Below are 22,917 nucleotides of genomic sequence, written 5' to 3'. Positions count from 1 at the left end.
CGTACGGTACGTGCTATGTTCTTTTTAGATCAGCACAGACTAAGGCATGCTGATAATATAATCAAGACATTAGTGAAAAAAGCAAGACAGGTGCAGAGGGGTGCCAAAAGAAGACTTGAAGATGATTATGAAGACTGTGAAGGGGGTATTAGCTACGGATCAGGAATGTTTTAATCTTCTTTCTCCGTTTCCCGTAAGTTTACTTTTTACTTCATCTAGGAACATTATCTCAGGTACTGGTCAACCTAGAAGTCTGAAATTTTTATGACGTAGTGACATAGGTCCCTATTACATACTGAAACAACGATTTTTTAATTACTTGATTTACAAAAGACTTAGGGGTGATAGTCTAGTAAAAAGCGATGGAAAAAATTTACTTAAAAATAAATGTACAATATCTCTGTAAGAAAATACATTGACAATAAACTGTTGTTTCAGTATTGTTGTAACATATGAATGCACATACAGTAAAATTTTTACCTCTCTGTCTCCAGTAGTTTGTGAGAAAATGTTCCCTATAGTAGGCATATATTAACATTGCGGGGATAGGTGATTCCGTATCCCCTTAAGTGTCCGAACATAGATGCTGTCAAGGACCTCCTGAATGGCTGTTTCTAGCTCAGCAATGGTTTTGGTGTTATTGCTGTACACCTTGTCTTTAACACATCCCCACATGTGTTCCGATCTGTAGAACATGGCTGCTAATTGAGGCCCATGCCACTGGCCTCTGGGTATCCCAGAGCCAGAATGCTGTCCCCAAAGTGCTCCTCCAGGACATCAGAGACCCTCCTGTTTTGATGGCATCGAGCTCCGTCTTGCATCTTGCCGAAATCGGGTTTACTTTGGATAATGGGAATGAAATCATCTTCCAAAAACTTCACGTGCCGTTCGGAGTCACCGTGCCATCAAGGAATATCGCACCGATTATTCAGTGACTGGACATTGCATACCAGGGTGAAGAGACTTCTCTATTGCGAAATGCGGATTCTCAGTCGCCCAAATGCGCCAATTTTGCTTACTTACGAGCCCATCCGAATGAAGCCCACTTTGATCCAAATGAAAGTGGACTTCATCGCTAAACCAAACCATACTAATTCCCATCATGCCCAGCAGCCAACGCAAACCGTTCAGGAGTTACGTCGATTTTATTTCATATAGTCACGCTGTATACAGTGGTTCGTGTGTTTCTGGACTAATAGGTAAAATGGTATACAAGGATTCGAGTACTATATTGCAAGCCGGAATAGCTTTCATCTGTTGCTAAAATCTAACTTAGCAGCCATTAGACGGTCTTTAGCAGAGATAGCGTTCATGATTTAAACGATGAAACAGTATACCAGTTACGTTTTATTCCACGACGCTTTGCGAGAATTTATTCTCATGATCAAGTACGAATATTTACATAGGTATTTTAGGTGGTGTTTCGGGAAATCTGACCATAGAAATCTATCTGATTGCAGTAAACCATAAAACGTGACTGCAAGGCAGAGCAAGACACATACAGATACAACATAAAATATCTGTGTGAATATTTCATTTTGACAAAGGGAATAAATTCTCGAAAAGCGTCATTAAGCATGAAAAAATAAGTAACTAGCGCAGTGTTTCATCATTTAAATCATGAACGATACAGTTGAAGGCCCTCCAAATATAGGGTGACAATTATTGAACTAGATGAAATAAAATCGCCACAACTTCTGAGTGGTTTGCGTTAGGACGTTCAAACTGCACGGTTGGCCATGGGGCATGATGGCAATTAATATACGCAGTTGGTTTGGTTTAGTCACGAGGCACACTTTCATTTCGATGGGTTCGTCAATAAGCAAAGTTGGCGTCTTTGGGGGGCTGAGAATCAGCATTTCGCGATCGAGAAGTCTCTTCACCCTGAACGGATGACTGTGTGGCGTGCAATGTCCAGTCACAGAATAATCGGTGGGACATTTCTTGATGGCACGGTGACTACCGAATGGTACGTGAAGCTTTTGGAAGATGATTTCATCCCCATTACCCAAAGTGACCCTGATTTCGACATGATGTGCTTCATGCAAGGCGGAGCTCGACCCCATCGAAGCAGGAGAGTGTCTGATGTAATGGAGGGGCACTTCAGGAAAGCCATTCTGGATCTGGGGTACCCAACGGCCACTGGCATGGGTCTCGATTTGTCGCCACGTACTCCAGATATGAACACATGCGATTTCTTTTTGTCAGGCTATACTACAGGTAAGGTGCACAGCAATAAGGCTAGAACCATTGCGAGCTGAAAACAGCCGTTCAGGAGGTTACTGACAGCATCGATGTTCCAACACTTCATCGCCAATGATGGCAGGTATATCGAACATGTCATAATGTAAATCCGAATACCTGTAGTGACGTTTACATGTAGAATAAAGCATATGCATGCCGTAGTTTGTAACTAATTTACGTTTTGTTCATATACAGACATCAAACATGTTTTGCATCACCCCGGTTCCAAAAACTCTTGAAGATAGACGTTGACTGTGGATATAGTATCACAGACACAGTTCCTTTGACTGTTTAGATATGTCACTAAAACCGCCAAAAGATGTAAACAACCATGCATGAGCAGCGCCTATTAGACGGAGAGGGTCCGACAGCCGATCAGTTACAGTCATTCCACCAGGAAGGAAGTACACAGCTCGTGTTGTCTGTAGTTCAACCATGCCTAGACGTTCAATACCGCTGTTCGATCGCGTCCGCATTGTTACTTTGTGCCAGGAAGGGCTCTCAACAAGGGAAGGGTCCTGGCGTCTCGGAGCGCACCAAAGCGATGTTGTTCGGACATAGAGGAGATACAGAGAGACAGGAACTGTCGATGACATACCTCGCTCAGGCTGCCCAAGGATGATCGCTACCTACGGATTATGACTCGGAGGAACCCTGACAGCGACGCCTCCATGTTGAATAATGCTTTTCGTGCAGCCACAGGACATCGTGTTACGACTCAAACTGTGCGCAATAGCTTCACTCCCGACGTCCATATCTGGGACCATCTTCGCAACCACTACACCGTGCAGACGTTACAGATGGGCCCAACAACATGCCGAACGGACCGCTCGGGATTGGCATCACGTTCTCTTCACCGATGAGTTTCACATATGCCTTCAAACCAGACAACCGTCGGAGACGTGTTTGGAGGCAACCCAGTCAGGCTGAACGACTTAGACACACTTCCCAGCGAGTGCAGCAAGGTGGAGGTTCCCTGCTGTTTTGGGGTGGCATTATGTGGAGCCGACATACGCCGCTGGTGGTCATGGAAGGCGCCGTAACGACTGTACGATATGTGAATGCCATCCTCCGAGCGACAGTGCAACCATATTGGGCATATTGGCGACGCATTCGTCTTCAAGGACGACAATTCACACCCCCATCGTGCACATATTGTGAGTGACTTCCTTCAGGATAACGACATCGCTCGACTAGAGTGGCCAGCATGTTCTCCAAACGTGAACCCTATTGAACAGGCCTGCTTATGAACGATGTGACCCACCAACCACTCAGAGGGATCCACGCCGAATCGCCGTTGAGGATTGGGACAAACTGAACCAACAGTGTCTAAATGAACTTGTGGATTGTATGCCACGACGAATACAGGCATACATCGATGCAAGAGGATGTGCTACTGGGTATGAGAGGTACCAGTGTGTAGAGCAATCTCTGAAGGTATGATGTATGGTGGTACAACATGCAATGTGTGGTTTTCATGAGCAATGAAAAGGGCGGAAATGATGTTTATGTAGATCCCTATTCCAGTTTTCTGTACAGATTCCGGAACTCTCGGAACCGAGGTGATTCAAAACTTTTTTTGATGTGTGTAGTTTTGTAATTGTCACCTTGTACAGCGATTATGAGGCATGAAATTAAGATATGGAATTTAATAAATGAGTATCGTGTATGCGGATATGAGGGGCCATTTTCATGAGGGCAAATGGAAATGTTTTGTCGTCCAATCTCAAATAATTTTCGTTGTTCTTTACGTCCTCGCACTGTGTTTCATGCAGCTGGTTCTGGTGAACACTTGTAGCTCCTCCTCTGTCTATTGGCGGTTCCACCCACTACTGTTTCCATTTATCTTTATTTTCAAGCAGTGCAGTCTGCCACCATCATATGCTGCCATCAACTGTTCGGCATCCATTCCTGAACAAGTGTGATGAAGTGTCTGCCTGGTTAGCTGAGTGTGGTAGCTCAGCGTGCTCGGTCAGAGAGCTGCCTGCTCGCAGTAATTGAAAAAAAAAAACTGAGTGAAGGGATCAACAACGAACTTCGAAATGAAAAAGAAAGTGGTAACGTGCTTGCCTCCCATGCAGCGGGCCCCAGTTGGATTTCCGGCAGGGTTGGAGATTTTCTCCGCTCATGGATTGGATGTTGTGTTGTCCTCATCATTATTTCATCATCACCGGCACGCAAGTCGCCCAATGTGGCGTCGACTGAAATAAAACTTGCACTCAGCGGCCGAACTTATCCGGATGGGGTCTCCCGGCCAACAATGCCACATGCCCTTTTTTTTTTTTTTTTTTTTTTTTTTTTGCGACGAAGTATTTTGCGGTCACGCGATGGCTCCAGTAAAGTGATTTAGGTGAAAGTTTCCCGTCTAACCTCCTTCTCTAGGGACGCCAGATGAAAGTTGATGTCGTGAAGCCCTGAATGAAAACTGCGCAACGGATAACTGGGGAGGGGAGCTTGAGAGCGCTACCTAGAGAGCGTGCCCTTTCTGTTCGATACTAGGCAAGGGGCTGGAGGGCTCACACGCTGATGTGTGGGTCCCTGCATTCTATAGCTTTTATTTTAAATGAATTTCTTTAACTTGACTACTTTGTGATTTTTAAGATATGTTAAAGATTGATGACAATTGATTACCGATTTATTTTCAGCATTATCACTCGATTTTACAGTGATTGCAGCAATTGCTCCAGTTTACAGATATTCCAATTTTACAACTTATAGTTCGGGTATATTATATACTAATCTGCATGCACATTTCTATGGGCAAGACGGAATTGCGTTGGCCAAATGTATACCACCAAAGTCTCCCAATATTTTACATATGACATCCATTATGTGAGGAGGATAACGGGCAAACTGGGGACCAGATACATTAACAAAGGGGTTGTAACCTCTCAACAAAAATATTCCGTAACCTCCCTACAGAAAAAATATAATTATTTATATCATTCACATTCTGCGTAGCCTACTAACAGATAAATGAATTCCGTAACCTACCAATAATACAATGTGACTAATCTCTCAATAAAATTGTGGCTCACTTATAACCTTTCAATAATTGACTGTGAATGTAAACTGGTAAATTTTGGACGTCAGCAGTGCTGCGTCATGGCCCTGAATGATCATTCTGAATAAATAGAAAATGCTTACCTCAATAAGGTCGCCGGAGTAGCACAGTAGATTGCACATAGCTGCACTGAAAGTCTATATCTTTCTACAGAAGCACAACACCAAGTGAGACAATCTGAACATCTCTTCCCTGAAGTATTCATCAGTGTAGCCAAGACACTGAAATCTTGTATTAATATTGTATGTTATCATTTTGGTAGTACATTAGGTACACCAAACAGTAGGACCATAATGACATCTCCTTCGGTTGACATCAAACTGTCCACCACCGTGACTTTTACAGTGCGTGTGCACTTTATTTCTTTTCTTAATGTTTCCAGTTCTTGTAAAAATGAGAGACTTTTAAGTGCATGTGCACTTCATTTCATTTCTTAACGTATTCAGTTCTTGTAAAAAATGCTAAAGACTTATACAGTGTGTGTGCACTTTATGTCATTTGTTAATTTATTTTGTACTCATTGTGTATACACTATTTGATTTCTTAATATGTTCTGTACTCTTTAACATTGTATAAGTACTGAATACATTAAGAAAAGAAATAAAGTTCACACGCACTATAAAAATCTTTAGCATATTTAGGACAACTGATCATATTAACAAATGAAATGAAGTGCACACGCACTCTAAAATTCTATCATGACTGTGAATGTAAACTGGTAAATTTTGGACGTCAGCAGTGCTGCGTCATGGCCCTGAATGATCATTCTGAATAAATAGAAAATTCTTACCTCAATAAGGTCGCCGGATAACGCATATATATCTGCTCCTATAAGAAATTTTTCTGGCATAGCCGAGTGCAATGCTGGCCGATAGATTTGTCATGTATAAAAAGAAACAACTGATTTTTCTTTTCAATAATCGGGATGATGAAGGATTGCAGAAATTAGTAAATTCTTTAAATTGAGATGATTGATTGTCAAAAGTTACTTTTACAGTGCATGTGCACAGAGTATATACATTATTGATAAGTGCAGAACATATTAAGAAATGAAATAGAGTGCACACGCACTGAGTACAGAACATATCAAGAAATGACAAAATGTATACGCACCACATTCTGGTAGAATCCATACTCTTACATCAATGTAGAATTAGTGCACAAACCAAATATAGTGCTCCATGATCATGAGGATGGACAGGACAAACGAATATTGCAGTAATTGCTGGTAATTAGGTCAGAAGGTGAAGGACACATTAAGTCTTATGCTAGTCATCATTCAGAATTAGTGTATCAAGCGATTTGAATAATTATTGGCACTCATTGGCTAGTTACTAAAGATGTAGTAAGTATTGAGTATTACAAAACACTATTCATAACTCATCTCATTGCAGTAATTATTGGCATAGCATTTATGGAGTGTAACAAAATATTATTTACAGAATTATTTACATAACATTTATACATAAGTCATCACATAACAGTAATCATTGGCATAAGCCATCTCATTACGGTAATTATTGGCACTCATTGACCAGTTACAAAGCATTTGTTATGCATTATTCAGAAGTCATCATTCAAAACAAGAGTTAATTATTGGCATAGCATTTATGCACAAGTCATCGTATTACAGTAATCATTGGTATAGCATTTATGCAGTGTTACAAAACATCATTCATAATACATCTCATTACAGTAATCATTGGCATAGCATTTATGCATTATTACAAAACATCATTCAGTATTACTCAGAAGTCATCATTCAAGTGACATAAGACATATTTAAAATGTAACACATTGTAACTATTTCTCAAGGTCTGTAGTCCAATAATACATAGATATAATGGATTCAATACATCAGAGAAATTTGCATTATATTTAGGACTAGAAATATATCTTCAACTGGTAGCATTATTTAGTTGTATACTGGTAATAATTGGGACTGGTAATAATTTTTTTTTTTTTTTGCTAGCAATGCATTGCGTTCGGATCGATAATTAATTGCTGGGGTACGAAGGTACGAAAATATTTGCTTTTGACTTATTGCTGGAAATAAGGATTAATAACGTCATTCGTCATGAGTCAGCTGTAGCAAGGTTATGAAACAAGTAGAGTATATGTGATCACATTCATGAATGATACACACAAATGGGTAAAAAAATGCAGGTATTAGAACATGTTTCATAACTAAGTGTTTATAGCATATTAATATCATGAAAATCTTCTCCTGGAAAAAATACAAAATGGATTATTGAGCTGAAAGAAGAAATGCATATTATGCTGAAAAGTAGTGAACTTCGAATTAACAGGTAATGAAACGTGTACTCAATATGTATGTACTCTAGCTGTCTTTTCCAAAACATTCAGTCATTATACTATGCGACATAAGATATGCTGTCAAAAGGAACTGCAACAAATACTTAAATAACTACATAGCATTTCTTAACTAACAGTAAATATATAAACGTCATCATTATCATCATCTGCAAAGAAAAACTTCATTATTCATATTACCGTATTCTTCATATAAGTATTCATCATCATTTATTATCATGTGCAAAAAGTAGACACTTCAATATTCATATTCATATTACCATTTACTTCATACATCTATTCATAGTATAGAGTTTCTTATTTCTAGCATATTTCATCACTAAAATTGACATGTGTAGTTCTGTCTGACAGCTTGCATCAATCGCTTCGTATTCTGAAAGGAAAATAATTAGTTAAGACTGTTATTATACAGTGTGTATAGTATATTCTTGTTAATGCTTGTTAATTCTGATCAATTTACTCTTCATGACAAGGTATTGCATTTTCTTTCTTTCATTCATTCCAGTTGTTAAATTTCTATTTCATAGTAATCCACTGTGGTTTGTTTAATTTATTTCTTTTACACGTTATTGCTTTCTGAAAATGATGAAAATGGATTAATATCTTGCATTTAAATCATATACCCATGAAATAAAAACTTGTTTCTAGTGATATAATTAAGCATACAGCATAGCATGACAAATGGTTCAAATGGCTCTGAGCACTATGCGACTTAACTTCTGAGGTCATTAGTCGCCTAGAACTTAGAACTAATTAAACCTAACTAACCTAAGGACATCACACACATCCATGCCCGATGCAGGATTCGAACCTGCGACCGTAGCGGTCACGCGGTTCCAGACTGAAGCGCCTTTAACTGCACGGCCACACCGGCCGGCCATAGCATGACAGAAAACGTATTAGGTCAAAAACATAGACAGTTTTCAAGTGCAAAAAATGTACACACAGTATCATAATGCAGTAGCAAAAAATGTAAAATAGTCACGATGTTAAGATATCATAAGACAAAATGTCAGTGTCAACTGGTGTTTGTTACATATTAAAGATTTCATAGTACATACAGAGAAAAATTCTACTTTCGATAGGAAAACAATCATACATACACAAATAATATAAAATGTGCACGGTCTGATGTGTAACAACAAGAAAAGCGACCTGATAACTTTACCTTGCCGGGCACTTGCCAAGAAAAAATATGATAATCATCAGTAAGTGGTCACATAAATATAATTGCATAAGTGGCCATATAAATATCAGGAAATGGTATTACAGTGTGATAAATCATTAAGTATGTTCATTCAATAAAGGGTTTAATATTGGAGACATGGTGATTGCCCTTGCTTTTTCTGGTTCTCAAAGTTTCGACGTGCACTACATTAGGGTGAGAAATGCTTCGTATTCTATATGGACCTGCGTATAGAAGCTCAAATTTACTGCATCTACTCTTTCCTCTGTTGGATAAATAATGCGTGCGTACTAATATCTTCTGTCCAATGTGAAAGTCACGGCGTGTACAAACCTGTTTCTGCTGTCGTCTCCGGCGCTCTGCGGCACGTTTGATGTTGTTGAGCGCAATCTCAATTATGTCATGGTGACGTAGTCGACGAGATGTAGGAAAAGATACTAATTCTTTAATTTTGTTAGGTGGTTCAACATTTTTTAATATAACAGTCGGAGATAGCATAGTAGATTCATTTGGTATGGAGTTAATTACGTCCTGGAATGAGAGTATGTGTATGTCCCAATCAATATGTTTTTTATGGCAGTATATTCTACATAGTTTACCAATTTCTTTCATCAGTCGTTCACAAGGGTTCGAAGAAGCGTGATACTTGGATATATAGATCGGAGAAATGTTTCTAGCTCGTAACATACTGGTCCATATCGCAGATGGAAATTGTGGTCCATTGTCGAAAATTACTTTCAATGCATGCCCTACATGAAATAGAAAATGTTTTACAAATGCATTCGAAACAGATTTAGCAGTAGCTTTGCGTAACGGAGTGAAGGTAACAAATTTCGAAGTAAGTTCAAAAGCGACAAAGATGTAACAAAAACCTCTATTAGATCTGGGAATCGGACCAAAAATGTCTACAGCGGCTATGTGACTCAATTTAACGGGTACAATGGGATGTAACGGAGGAATATGTGAAGTCGAGTCTGATTTAGCTTTCTGGCAGATTTTACTTGACGCTAAAACTCGTCGAATACGTTTCTCCATGTTGGCAAAATAACAGTTCTGTCTCAGTATAAGAAAACATTTTCTGGCTCCGTAATGTGCGTAACTTAAATGAGTATACCAAATTTATTTGTTAACAAGCTCGTCAGGAATACATAGTAACCAGTTGTTGCTGTCAGGGTGAGAGCGGCGAAACAGAATACTATTGCGTACAGTATAATGGTTTCTAATGGTAACATTATTCTTATCTTGCCAAAGGCGTTTAATTCCTTTCCACACGTTGTCTTTGCTCTGCTCCTGTGCTATGTCTCGTAATGACGATGAAATGAAATTTTCAAATGCGACTTGCATATACATGACGCTAGAATTTGCTCCGCAGAAGTTGGTTGCTATGTCTTGCTGATTGTTGCTGAGAGAACGGGATAGTGCGTCTGCTACAATATTCTGTGTACCGGTAATGTGAACAATTGTAAAATTAAATTCCTGTAAATAAAGTTTCCATCTGCTTAACCTGTCGTGTGTAAATTTTGCGGAAAGTAAAAACTGTATAGCTCTATGACCTGTGTAAACGGTCGTATGTCTTCCATAAAGAAAATGCCTAAATCTCGTAAATGCCCATACAACACATAATGTTTCAAGTTCTGTGACAGAATAATTGCGTTCAGCAGGTGACAGAATGCGACTTGCAAAGGCGATGTTTTTAATTACTGTAGTAGCGTCTTCTTCAATTTCCTGAAAAATGTGTACGCCTAAAGCGGTGTTAGAACTGTCGGTGGCAATGGAAAAAATTCTAGTAAGATCTGGGTGTGATAAAAGTGGTGCATTCAACAAGGCATGTTTCAGATTAGCAAATTCAGACTGTGCTTGGCTATCCCAGGACCAAATAGCGTTTTTACCCGTCAGCTGGCATAATCTAGGTGTATCTAAAGCAGAGTAATGAATAGATTTGCGGAAAAAATTAATTCATCCCAAAAAACTGCGTAATTGTTTCTTTGTCGTTGGAACAGTAATGTCACGTAAAGCTTGAAGTTTTTCCGGGTCAGGCGCAATGCCTTCTGCTGAAATTACATGTCCAAGAAATTTTATGGAAGTTTTGCCAAAGTGCGATTTGTTAAGATTAACTGTGAGTCCTTGTGCACGAAAAGTTTGCAACAGTTGTTCCAGAATCAGATTATGTTCAGACCAGTTAGCTTCTGCAATAAGAATGTCGTCTACATACGTTGTGATTCGGTCTTTAAGTTCTGTCGGAAGTATAGTATTCAAACCGCGAATAAATGCAGCTGAAGAAATTGTTAGACCGAAAGGTAATTTGCAAAATTGATAACAATCACCAAAACAGAGAAACGCTGTGTACTTTCTGCAGTTCGGATGGAGCTGGATTTGCCAAAATCCCGATTTCAAATCTAATGTGGAATAAATAGCAGTATCATGAAATTTCTGTAAGAGTTCTTCTAGTGTCTGTGGGCGATCTGTTTCATTAATAATAATGTCGTTGACATGACGCGAATCAAGCACAATATGGAGCGGGTTTATGTACGGACTAACTGCCGGTTCAATAATTCCTTGGTCTAGCATAGCTTGTAATTCTTTCTTAACTTGTTCTCTGTGGATATAAGGAATGGGATAATGTTTAGCTTTAAATGTGTCGTGCAGTTTAACTTGAAATTCATAGTACCGGATATAGTACCAGGGACGTTGTCAAAAACTGGAGCTTGCTGTAAAAGAATATTGCGTAGTTGAGTACGTTCGTCGTCTGTATTTGCACTGCTTTGTTTTACTTTATCAGAAATCATTTGCATAACGTCATAGTCGGCTTCGTCTGGTGTATTATAGTTGTGTACGTACGTATCTGTGAACAATGTGGAATGACAGTCCGTGTTACGCGATGTAGAAATGACCTCTGTTAGATTAATTGCCTGTTCATCTGCAGATAAAGAGTGCTGAAATTCTAATGCCAGTTGTACATTCTCATCCTTTAACATTAAATAGGAATTTTGAAAGTCAATAATTGCGTCATGTTGTACCAGAAAATTCGTACCTAAAATAACGTCTGTTGTCAATAAGGGAACAATCCAAAAATTTGAGTGGAACGTATGACCTGCAATACAAAACGATAAGTGTGTCTGTAATTTTACATCTACTCCTTTACCAGATACTGCTCCTTTTACTTTAATTTTGCCTAATGGTAACGTAGGATAGGTATTCTCTTTGTTACATTCGTTGAAAGTTTCCTCATTTATAACTGACGTAGGTGATCCAGAATCGATTACTGCTGAAAATTTGGATGATCCAATCTTTACTTCAATGACAGGGTGGGAAATGGTTTTTTGTATAACTGGTTTTTCATGTAAAAGAGTGTCTCGGATGTCGTCAAAAGTAATAACATTTTCGTAAACAAGATTCTGTGTGTCAAAAGTAGTGCTTACGTTACTGGAAGATTCATTCTGCACTGTATCTAGTCAAATTCTTTCTGACGTGCTGTTATTTGCGGGAGGATGCTGTGGCGTCTCGACTATTTGTACTGTTCTGTTATTTCTTCCTGACGTATTAGGTTCGGGATTATACCGACTGTCTGGTTCATTCATGATAATCTGTTGTTGTGGTTGATTATGCTGCTGGTAAGACCGACTGTTATTAAACGTACGCTGAAAACTGTGCTCTTTACTTTTACGTCTGTCATAATAATCGTTGCTACACGGCGCATTGCGATATGAGTTGAAATGGTGTGTTTTCTGTACATAGTGATTTCCTTGTTGCTATGCGTTACTATTTGGTGGAGCCGACGCTATACGTGTAGGCGGCGAAACATTAAAGCTTGGTTGACCTTTCAGACTACATTGTTGGTTAGGTATGCTAACCGACTGGTTTTGTTGATGTTGTGGGGAAAAGCCTCTATTGTTGCCAAATTGTCTTTGCTGTTGCTGATAACCATGAGGATATTGATAATTAAAGTTTTGTCTGTTATTAAAGTTCTAGTGGTTGTCATTCCTGGACCGTCTATCACCTTTGCTATTAAAATAGTGTGACTGATCGTAATTTCCGTACGCTTGTTTATGATGTGAAAAATTTTTGTTAATGAAGGAATAGTCTGATTGCTGAACTTCCAAAAGCTGTAACAGGTCTCTGAATGCCGAAATATTTTATTTCTGCTGACCTGTTAAAAGTGACAATCTTAATGATCGTGGTAATTTAGAAATTCATAATTGAATAAGTGCTGATTTACTGTATGGCTCACTTAAGTATTGGTTTTGTTGGACCATGTGTTCAAAAAATTGCGTGAAGTGGGAAAATTTGAGTTCTCATAATTTGGTAAGCTAATTAATTGATCTTTGATTCCGCGCTGTGTCGTCTTCGACCAATACGCTGACAGAAAAGCATTCTGAAATTCTTCTACCGAGTAGCATTGTCTCGCGATCGGTCTCATACGAGTTGCCGGTTCGCCTTCCAAAAAACTGCAAATAAATTCAAGTTTGTGTGTTACGGGCCAAGTTGGTGGAAAAACAAAGCTAAATTGTTGTATCCAATCCAAAGGGTGAATCTGTGTTCTGTCATTTTTAAATACCTTAAATTTCCTAATGGATAGAAAGTGCTTGTAATCAAAATTATCGTCTCCGTATGTCTGAACGGGTTCAGGATTGAATGATAATCTGTTTGTCTGTGACTGTTCGGAATCTAAGTCACGTACTCTCTGTAAATTACCTAAATTATACTGGCTGTGTGAGTGTGAGAAATGTTCGGAATGTGGCGTATGCTGTGCCGTGTTGGGGGCTGAAACATTTTTCATCTCTGTCACTTCTTGCTGTAAAGATGACAATTTTCTACGTAATGTATTATTGGACGAACCTATCTCATTGATTGTCTGCTGTAAGTTTTGGAATTCGGGTGTTTGATTGAACGAAATTGGTGACGTATCGTCTGATTTAGTGTCGTTGTTATTTTCGATAACCTCAGTACGACTGGCCAATTCATCAAATTTTTCAGTCAATGCTTTAACCTGATCATCATTTTTAGTGTCACAAGCATTAATTTATTTTTTGATTTTACGTGTGGTTTCGTTTAATTTCTTAACGTCTGCTTTGACGCCATCGGGATCCTGTATTAATTCTTATTGTTCAAGTCTGTTGGTCACTGTGAAAGTCTACTGTGTGTGTGTCTGTTTTTGTTTTAAGATCGGAGATTTCATCATGCAATTCGGTGTTCAACTGTTTGATTTCGTCTGATACTGTAGCAATGTTGTTGTCTACGTATGTTTTTGGTTTCGTAAATAACTTACGCTTATCTTCCTGTCTCTGTGCCGTAATTGTTTCCATGACTTGTTTCTTTACTTTATTCTGTTCCTGTATAAATTTACGGTAACGCGTTTCACTGTTTTGTAGGTGGTGATTAAAACGTTCGTCAATTTGGCTGTTCTGTTGTTCGAATTTCTTGTCTACTTTCGCATCTAGTGTGCGTGAAAGTTCTGCTGACATTAATTTAAACTCGTCGCGTAACTGTGTTGCGTTTTCTGAACATTGTTTAGCAACTGCACTAATTTCATCTCTAAGTAATTTTGTTGTGGCTGCATGTGTATTACATATTTCTTGTGCAACGGATCTAATTTCTTCACTACTATTCCTAGCACTAGCCTTAATTTCCTCACGTAACTGTTTTTTAGTTTCGTTACATTGCTCGGCAACGGCTGTAATCTGTTCAGTAAGCTGATCGGTAGAGGTGTCAAGTTTTTCATTAATCTGTTTGAGATTTTCATTAAGTTGTTTGTAATTGTTGTCTTGTTTTTAATTCGACTGCTTGAGATTTTCATTAAGTTGTTTGTTCGATTCATGAAGTTGTAGCAATAATGCCATAACTTGATCCATGCCAATATTACCTACTCTATTCTCTGTGCTGTGTGATGGTGTATCTGCATTTGTCACGTTTTCTGTAACTATTTGGTCATTCTCTGATTCTTGAAAAGGTTTGCCAATTGGATGTGCACTGTTGGTCACTACACCGGAATCAGATAAATCTGACATATTTTGAGTACATTGTTCACCTTCGTTAGACACAATTATCTGTTCGCTATGTAAATTTTCCAAATCAGGCGTGTCAAACTGGGCAGCGTTCATTGTAACGGAACGTGTCGCGTCATCAAATGTCGTTAAATTGAGCGTGGACAAATTTGAATTTGTTTGTTCATCATTTGAAATAAAATCTTTACTTGTGGTCGGTACGCACTGATTATCTGTAATTAGAGGATTATCATTATGACACTGAGTGTCGCTAGTATTATCAGTCAAATTATTCGAGTCAGCTTTTACACTCATTGCGCATCGCGATGTACTATTAGCAGTTTTTCGCGGCATTTTCACAAGTCAAAGCTAAGCACAAAATCAAACAAAGACAAAGCAAAAATAAAACAAATACAATTACAACAAAGAGCAATAAATTGCCGATGATCTGTGGAAGAAAGAGTGACAAGTTAGTAAATGCGTTGCGCCAGATGCAAACTCCATGTAACATTAAGTAAATAAGAGCAGATATATAACTGACTACTTCTCAGAAATTCACAAAAATACGATCCTGGCCGGTTGTCGACAAGTGTAACCTCTCAACAAAAATATTCCGTAACCTCCCTACAGAAAAAAATATAATTATTTATATCATTCACATTCTGCGTAGCCTACTAACAGATAAATGAATTCCGTAACCTACCAATAATACAATGTGACTAATCTCTCAATAAAATTGTGGCTCACTTATAACCTTTCAATAATTGACTGTGAATGTAAACTGGTAAATTTTGGACGTCAGCAGTGCTGCGTCATGGCCCTGAATGATCATTCTGAATAAATAGAAAATTCTTACCTCAATAAGGTCGCCGGATAACGCATATATATCTGCTCCTATAAGAAATTTTTCTGGCACAGCCGAGTGCAATGCTGGCCGATAGATTTGTCATGTATAAAAAGAAACAACTGATTTTTCTTTTCAATAATCGGGATGACGAAGGATTGCAGAAATTAGTAAATTCTTTAAATTGAGGTGATTGAGTGTCAAAAGTTACTTTTTTATAAGAAAGATTATTATTAAGAGATTCTTTAGACACATTTACATGGGACTTGATATAGCAATACTAGATATGCGCGAGGCTGCTTTTACCTTATACTACAACGCTCAGGCTCCGCCATCGCTCACCACGACCGGCCCAGCCAACTCCATACACCCCGACTGCTCGCTAGCAACTACTACTACACAGTTCCTACCGCATACAACACTGCTCTCTGGTCTGAGATTCTCTTATACCTTACATATCGCAGGCAGCGTGTGAGCAATCCATCGAAATTACATCTGCTCGAGTGTGCTAGCAACAAATTCCTTAATCATGGACCTCTTACAGTGCCAAATTTCCAAAATTAAACGAGAACATCATTTCCTTACACAGTCCAAAGGTGGAAATAAAAGAATTAGTACAAATATTCAATTACCTCTCTTCCAGGCGTGAACATTGAGACAGACGCGCTGAGGGCACGTCTGCTCACTTACCCGTCTTCTGTAACACTCCCGGAATATGGCGAGCACACGGCGGTGTTCCTGAGCCCCAGTGGAGGGGATGGTCGAACCACTTGGCCGTGACCAACCTCTCCACCCCAGATCTTGTGACACTGGAACGTCTTTGATTTTTCCCTGCCTCTGATGTCTCTCTGATCCCCAATCAAGGAGTGAGGTTGGCACTACTATTCTACAGAACTATTTCCCAACTAAGATTTGGCCACGCTTTACGGAAAGGTGTGAGGAGGATTAAGAAAGTTCATGTGCAGATTCACATTCACGTACAAGAAATGCATAATATACGACACATATAAATACGTATTATGAAGCCTGACACATTTCTTTCCACCCTTCCACATGGGTTCTGCTGCACCCGCGGCCGGCCGCGTCGTCAATAAAATTGGCGGCAGAGCCGCCTCTGTATTTCTCAGCGCGAGCGAGCAGCGAAACCTGCTGCTTATATAGCGGAAACTACTGTACCGTTTGAAGTTCCACGCTGGTCCTCAGCTCGTGGTCTAGTGGCTAGAATTGCTGCCGCTGGAACACGGGGCCCCACGTTCGATTCCTGGCCAGGTCTGAGATTTTGTCCCCCTAAGGACTTGGTGTTTGGGTTGTCCTCATCATTTTATCATCATTCGGGAATGTGGCGAGACTGGAAAGTGAAGAGATTGGGGATTTGTATGGGCGCTGATAACCGCGCAGTTAAGTGCCCCACAAACCAAATATCACCATCGTCGTCAACACAGCTCGACGAATTCTTCGATAAAGCGTGTGTTTGTGCCGGGCGACAGTTGAACATTACAGTGATGACGTCACACCGACGTGTGCTTCGGCCTGAATTAATCGTCGGCCACGGGTGCCGTCGAAATGACGTCACGTGTCGTGAATGTAGTGTTACCCTCGTTTACGTACGTCATCGGTTCCCACCTCCCTGTTTTACGTGCGACGCGGCCCTGACGCTAGCGCCTACGCCACGTGATCGGGCCCGCTGCGCAGGTGCTGGAGTCGCCGTTCTTCGCCATGGAGCCGCGCATGCGCTCTCTGACGGTGGACGAGGCGAGCGCCCTGCAGACGGCGCGCGATTCGCGAGTGCACCGCGTCCCCGTGGCCGCGCCGCAGTCGTCGTCGCGGCTGCTGGCGCCGTCGCCGGGGAATGACCGGCCGCCCGACCTGCGGCCGCTGCAACCGCCGCCCACGCACGACGTCTCCGTGCACTCAGAGGTCGACCCTGAACGCTCGAGCCACTTCCGGGCCAGCAGCGGGTCCGACTCGTAGCGTCCCCTCTGCCAAACTTTGCCGGCAGCCCGCCGTCTCCACCGCTCCGGAGGCGCCCGCCGCTTCCGCACACACCGTCGTCAGCTGAGGGGCCCTCCCGTCCAGCAGACCTTTTGCCGCTTCTCGTGCGCCGCCACGTATTCCCCCGCCGCCTCACCGAGTCCCATAACGCGCACGCGCAGCGCCTATCGTGCCTCTACTCGGCGCTTCCTTAGTTGGGAAACACTTCCAAAGAACTGCGGAAAAGTTCCTCCGCAGCCTATCCAGCCACTGAGTCGGCTTTCTTCTACTCCTGCAGCCACTTCTCTGTCGCGACGTATTCCTCCACTCAAATTACTCAACCGTCTGCCCACACATTTCACTCTACATTTACAGTCATTTATGATCGGCCAATTAACGAAAACGCAGTGTGATTCCACGTGTTGGTCTCGTACGACGTGCAGCTTCTAAATAAAGCGTCCGGTCTATTAACAAAAGTAAGAGTTTTTTTTTTCTACGAACACATGACTTCATTGCGATATCGATACATTGGAATGGCGTTTTAAATGCAACAATTTTTTTTTGTCTCTGCCAAATTCGATTGATAAAATGCAAAACTGGTTCTGGAACATCATGGAATATTCCACCTTCAGCTCGTGTAATTTCATTAAGCTGCGATTGGTAGCGGTGCTACACGTAGCTTCCAAAGTGGCGCCTGTAACAGAGCTGCATTCCAAGCAGACAGCTGCCACTGCGTTTCTTTTGGCGGTAAACCAGAGCACCGCAGTTATTCATATGTGCCTGCAAAATCTCTACGGAGACCTGGCGGTTAACAAAAGCGTAGTGAGTCGTTGGGGGAACCGTCTGTCGTCATGGCAACAAAGTCCGATCTCCCACTTGCCGGCCGGCCACACACAGCTGCGAGTCCTGCAATGTTGGAACATGCGGACACTCTCATTAGAAGAAAATGAAACCGCCCACAGCCTTCCCTATGATGTTATTTATTGTGTAGCTACCAGTTTCGGCGCTTCAATGCGTCATCTTCAGGCCCTAGTTCATGCCGAAGGGGTTATCACGATCCATATATACGCCGCATCAATGTGAGTTGGCAGTTGACAGAGTTCTGACATCAAAGTTACAGATAGTCTGCGTAAACCAGTTACGTCTGCCACTGATGCGGCATATATACAGGGTGATCCATTGATCGTGACCGGCCCAAATACCTCACGAAATAAGCGTCAAACGAAAAAACTACATAGAACGAAACTTGTCTAGCCTGAAGGGGGAAACCAGATTGGCACTGGGGTTGGCCCGCTAAATGGCGCTGCCATAGGTCAAACGGACATCAACTGCGTTTTTACAAATAGGAACACCCATTTTTTATTACATATTCGTGTAGTATGTAAAGAAATATGAATGCTTTAGTTGGACCACTTCTTTCGCTTTGTGATAGATGGCGCTGTAATAGTCACAAACATATAGCTCACAATTTTAGACGAACAGTTGGTAACATCTAGGTTTTTTAAATTAAAATACAGAACGTAGGTATATTTGAAAATTTTATTTCGGTTGTTCCAGTGTGATACATGTACCTTTGTGAACTTATCATTTCTGAGAACGCAAGCTGTTACACCGAGATTACCTGTAAATACCACTTTAATGCAATAATTGCTCAAAATGATGTCCGTCAACCTGAAGGCATTTGGCAATAAGTGTAACGACATACCTCTCAACAGCGAGCAGTTCACCTTCCGTAATGTTCGCACGTGCATTGACAATGCTCTGACGCATGTTGTCAGGCGTTGTCGGTGGATCACGATAGCAATTATCCTTCAACTTTTCCCACAGAAAGAAATCCGGGGACGTCAGATCCGTGAACGTGCGGGCCATGGTATGGTGCTTCGGCGACCAATCCACCTGTCATGAAATATGCTATTCAATACCGATTCAACCGCACACGAGCTATGTTCCGGACATCCATCATGTTGGAAGTACATCGCCATTCTCTTGTGCAGTGAAACATCTTGTAGTAACATCGGTAGAACATTACGTAGGAAATCAGCATACATTGCACCATTTGGATTGCCATCGATAAAATGGGGGTCGATTATCCTTCCTCTCATAACGCCGCACCATACATTAACCCGCCAAGGTCGCTGATGTTTCTCTTGTCGCAGCCATCGTGGATTTTCCGTTGCCCAATAGTGCATATTATGCCGGTTTACGTTACCGCTGTTGGTGAATGACACTTTGCCGTTAAATAGAACGCGTGCAAAAAATCTGTCATCGTCCCATAATTTCTCTTGTGCCCAGTGGCAGAACTGATCACGACGTTCAAAGTCGTCGCCATGCAACACCTGGTGCGTAGAAATATGGTACGGGTGCAATCGATGTTGATCTAGCATTCTCGACACCTACGTTCTTGTGATTCCCGATTCTCGCGCAATTTGTCTGCTACTGATGTGCGGATTAGCCGCGACAGCAGCTAAAACACCTACTTGGGCATCATCATTTGTTGCAGATCGTGGTTGACGTTTCACATGTGGCTGAACACTTCCTGTTTCCTTAAATAACGTAACTATCCGGCGAACGTTCCGGACACTTAGATGATGTCGTGTAGGATACCAAGCAGCAAACATAGCACACGTTCGTTGAGCATTTTGATCACAATAGCCACACGATATAGACTTTTTCTGCAATTGGTAAACGGTCCAAATTAACACGGGTAATGTGTCACGAAGCAAATACGGTCCGCATTGGCGGAATGTTAAGTGATACCACGTACTTATACGTTTGTGACTATTACAGCGCCATCTATCACAAAACGAAAAAAGTAGTCCAACTAAAATATTCATATTTCTTTACGTACTAAACAAATGTCTAATAAAATATGGGGGTTTCTATTTAAAAAAAAAAAAACCAGCTGATATCCGTTTGACCTACGGCAGCGCCATCTAGCGGGCCAACCATAGCGCCATCTGGTTTCCCCCTGCAAGCTAGACGAGTTTCGTTCTTTGTAGTTTTTTCGTTTGACGCTTATTTCGTGAGATATTTGGCCCTGTCACGATCAATGGACCACCCTGTACGGACCGTGATAACCCTTCAGCACCTAGTAAGAGCCAAAGACAGCGCATTGAAACGCCAAAACTGATAGCTGCACAATAAATAAGATCACAAGTACGGCTGTAGGCGTATCATTTTCTTACAATATTGAATGGGCGTGGTCTCCAAGACCTCCACTCAAAAGGATGGACATACCAAAACTCTCATTCGAGGTGAAAACGGATCACAATTAAAACACCTCACTACTCAACTGGACGTCTTTGGTAGTAGCCGTGACACACTCGTACCCCAGTTGCGATCTCACTACTCAACTGGACGTCTCTCGTCGTAGCCATGACACACTCATACCCCAGTTGCGACCTCACTACTCAACTGGACGTCTCTCGTCGTAGCCGTGTGACACTCGTACCCCAGTTGCGACCTCACTACTCAATTGGACGTCTCTCGTCGTAGCCGTAACAAACTCATATCCCAGTTGCGACCTCACTACTCAACTGGACGTCTCTGGTCGTAGCCGTGACACACTCGTAACCCAGTTGCGAACTCACTACTCAACTGAACTTCTCTGGTCGTAGCCGTGACACACTCGTACCCCAGTTGCGACCTCACTACTCAACTGGACGTCTCTGGTCGTAGCCGTGACACACTCGTAACCCAGTTGCGAACTCACTACTCAACTGAACTTCTCTGGTCGTAGCCGTGACACACTCGTACCCCAGTTGCGACCTCACTACTCAAATGAACGTCTCTGGTCGTAGCCGTGACACACTCGTACCCCAGTTGCGACCTCACTACTCAACTGGACGTCTCTGGTCGTAGCCGTGACACACTCGTAACCCAGTTGCGAACTCACTACTCAACTGAACTTCTCTGGTCGTAGCCGTGACACACTCGTACCCCAGTTGCGACCTCACTACTCAACTGGACGTCTCTGGTCGTAGCCGTGACACACTCGTAACCCAGTTGCGAACTCACTACTCAACTGAACTTCTCTGGTCGTAGCCGTGACACACTCGTACCCCAGTTGCGACCTCACTACTCAAATGAACGTCTCTGGTCGTAGCCGTGACACACTCGTACCCCAGTTGCGACCTCACTACTCAACTGGACGTCTCTGGTCGTAGCCGTAACACACTCGTACCCCAGTTGCGACCTCAACTGGACGTCTCTCGTCGTAGCCGTAACAAACTCATATCCCAGTTGCGACCTCACTACTCAACTGGACGTCTCTCGTCGTAGCCGTGATACACTCGTACCCCAGTTGCGACCTCACTGCTCAACTGAACGTCTCTGGTCGTAGCCGTGACACACTCGTACCCCAGTTGCGACCTCACTACTCAACTGGACGTCTCTGGTCGTAGCCGTGACACACTCGTACCCCAGTTGCGACCTCACTACTCAACTGGACGTCTCTGGTCGTAGCCGTGACACACTCGTACCCCAGTTGCGACCTCACTACTCAACTGGACGTCTCTGGTCGTAGCCGTGACACACTCGTACCCCAGTAGCGACCTCACTACTCAACTGAACGTCTCTGGTCGTAGCCGTAACACACTCGTACCCCAGTTGCGACCTCACTACTCAACTGGACGTGTCTGGTCGTAGCCGTGACACACTCGTACCCAAGTTGCGACCTCACTACTCAACTGGACGTCTCTGGTCGTAGCCGTGACACACTAGTACCCCAGTTGCGACCTCACTACTCAACTGGACGTCTCTGGTCGTAGCCGTGACACACTCGTACCCCAGTTGCGACCTCACTACTCAACTGGACGTCTCTGGTCGTAGCCGTGACACACTCGTACCCCAGTTGCGACCTCACTACTCAAATGAACGTCTCTGGTCGTAGCCGTGACACACTCGTACCCCATTTGCGACCTCACTACTCAACTGGACGTCTCTGGTCGTAGCCGTAACACACTCGTACCCCAGTTGCGACCTCAACTGGACGTCTCTCGTCGTAGCCGTAACAAACTCATATCCCAGTTGCGACCTCACTACTCAACTGGACGTCTCTCGTCGTAGCCGTGACACACTCATACCCCAGTTGTGACCTCACTGCTCAACTGAACGTCTCTGGTCGTAGCCGTGACACACTCGTACCCCAGTTGCGACCTCACTACTCAACTGGACGTCTCTGGTCGTAGCCGTGACACACTCGTACCCCAGTTGCGACCTCACTACTCAACTGGACGTCTCTGGTCGTAGCCGTGACACACTTGTACCCCAGTTGCGACCTCACTACTCAACT

General features: G+C 42.2%; 1 protein-coding gene across 1 annotated transcript in view; it reads left to right on the top strand.

Annotated features, from left to right (window-relative positions):
- The window catches only part of LOC126252617 (testis-specific serine/threonine-protein kinase 6-like), a 51,985-nt gene extending 34,361 nt beyond the window's left edge, over positions 1 to 17,624 (top strand). Inside the window, exon 5 of the mRNA XM_049953519.1 lies at positions 17,346 to 17,624. Within this exon, the coding sequence (XP_049809476.1) occupies positions 17,346 to 17,624 (279 nt within the window). The remainder of the gene's footprint in view (positions 1 to 17,345) is intronic.
- The last annotated feature ends 5,293 nt before the right edge of the window (positions 17,625 to 22,917 follow it).

The sequence above is a fragment of the Schistocerca nitens genome, chromosome 4 (assembly GCF_023898315.1).
Source record: "Schistocerca nitens isolate TAMUIC-IGC-003100 chromosome 4, iqSchNite1.1, whole genome shotgun sequence".
Lineage (NCBI taxonomy): Eukaryota > Metazoa > Arthropoda > Insecta > Orthoptera > Acrididae > Schistocerca > Schistocerca nitens.
This window is presented reverse-complemented; position numbering and strand designations above follow the sequence as displayed.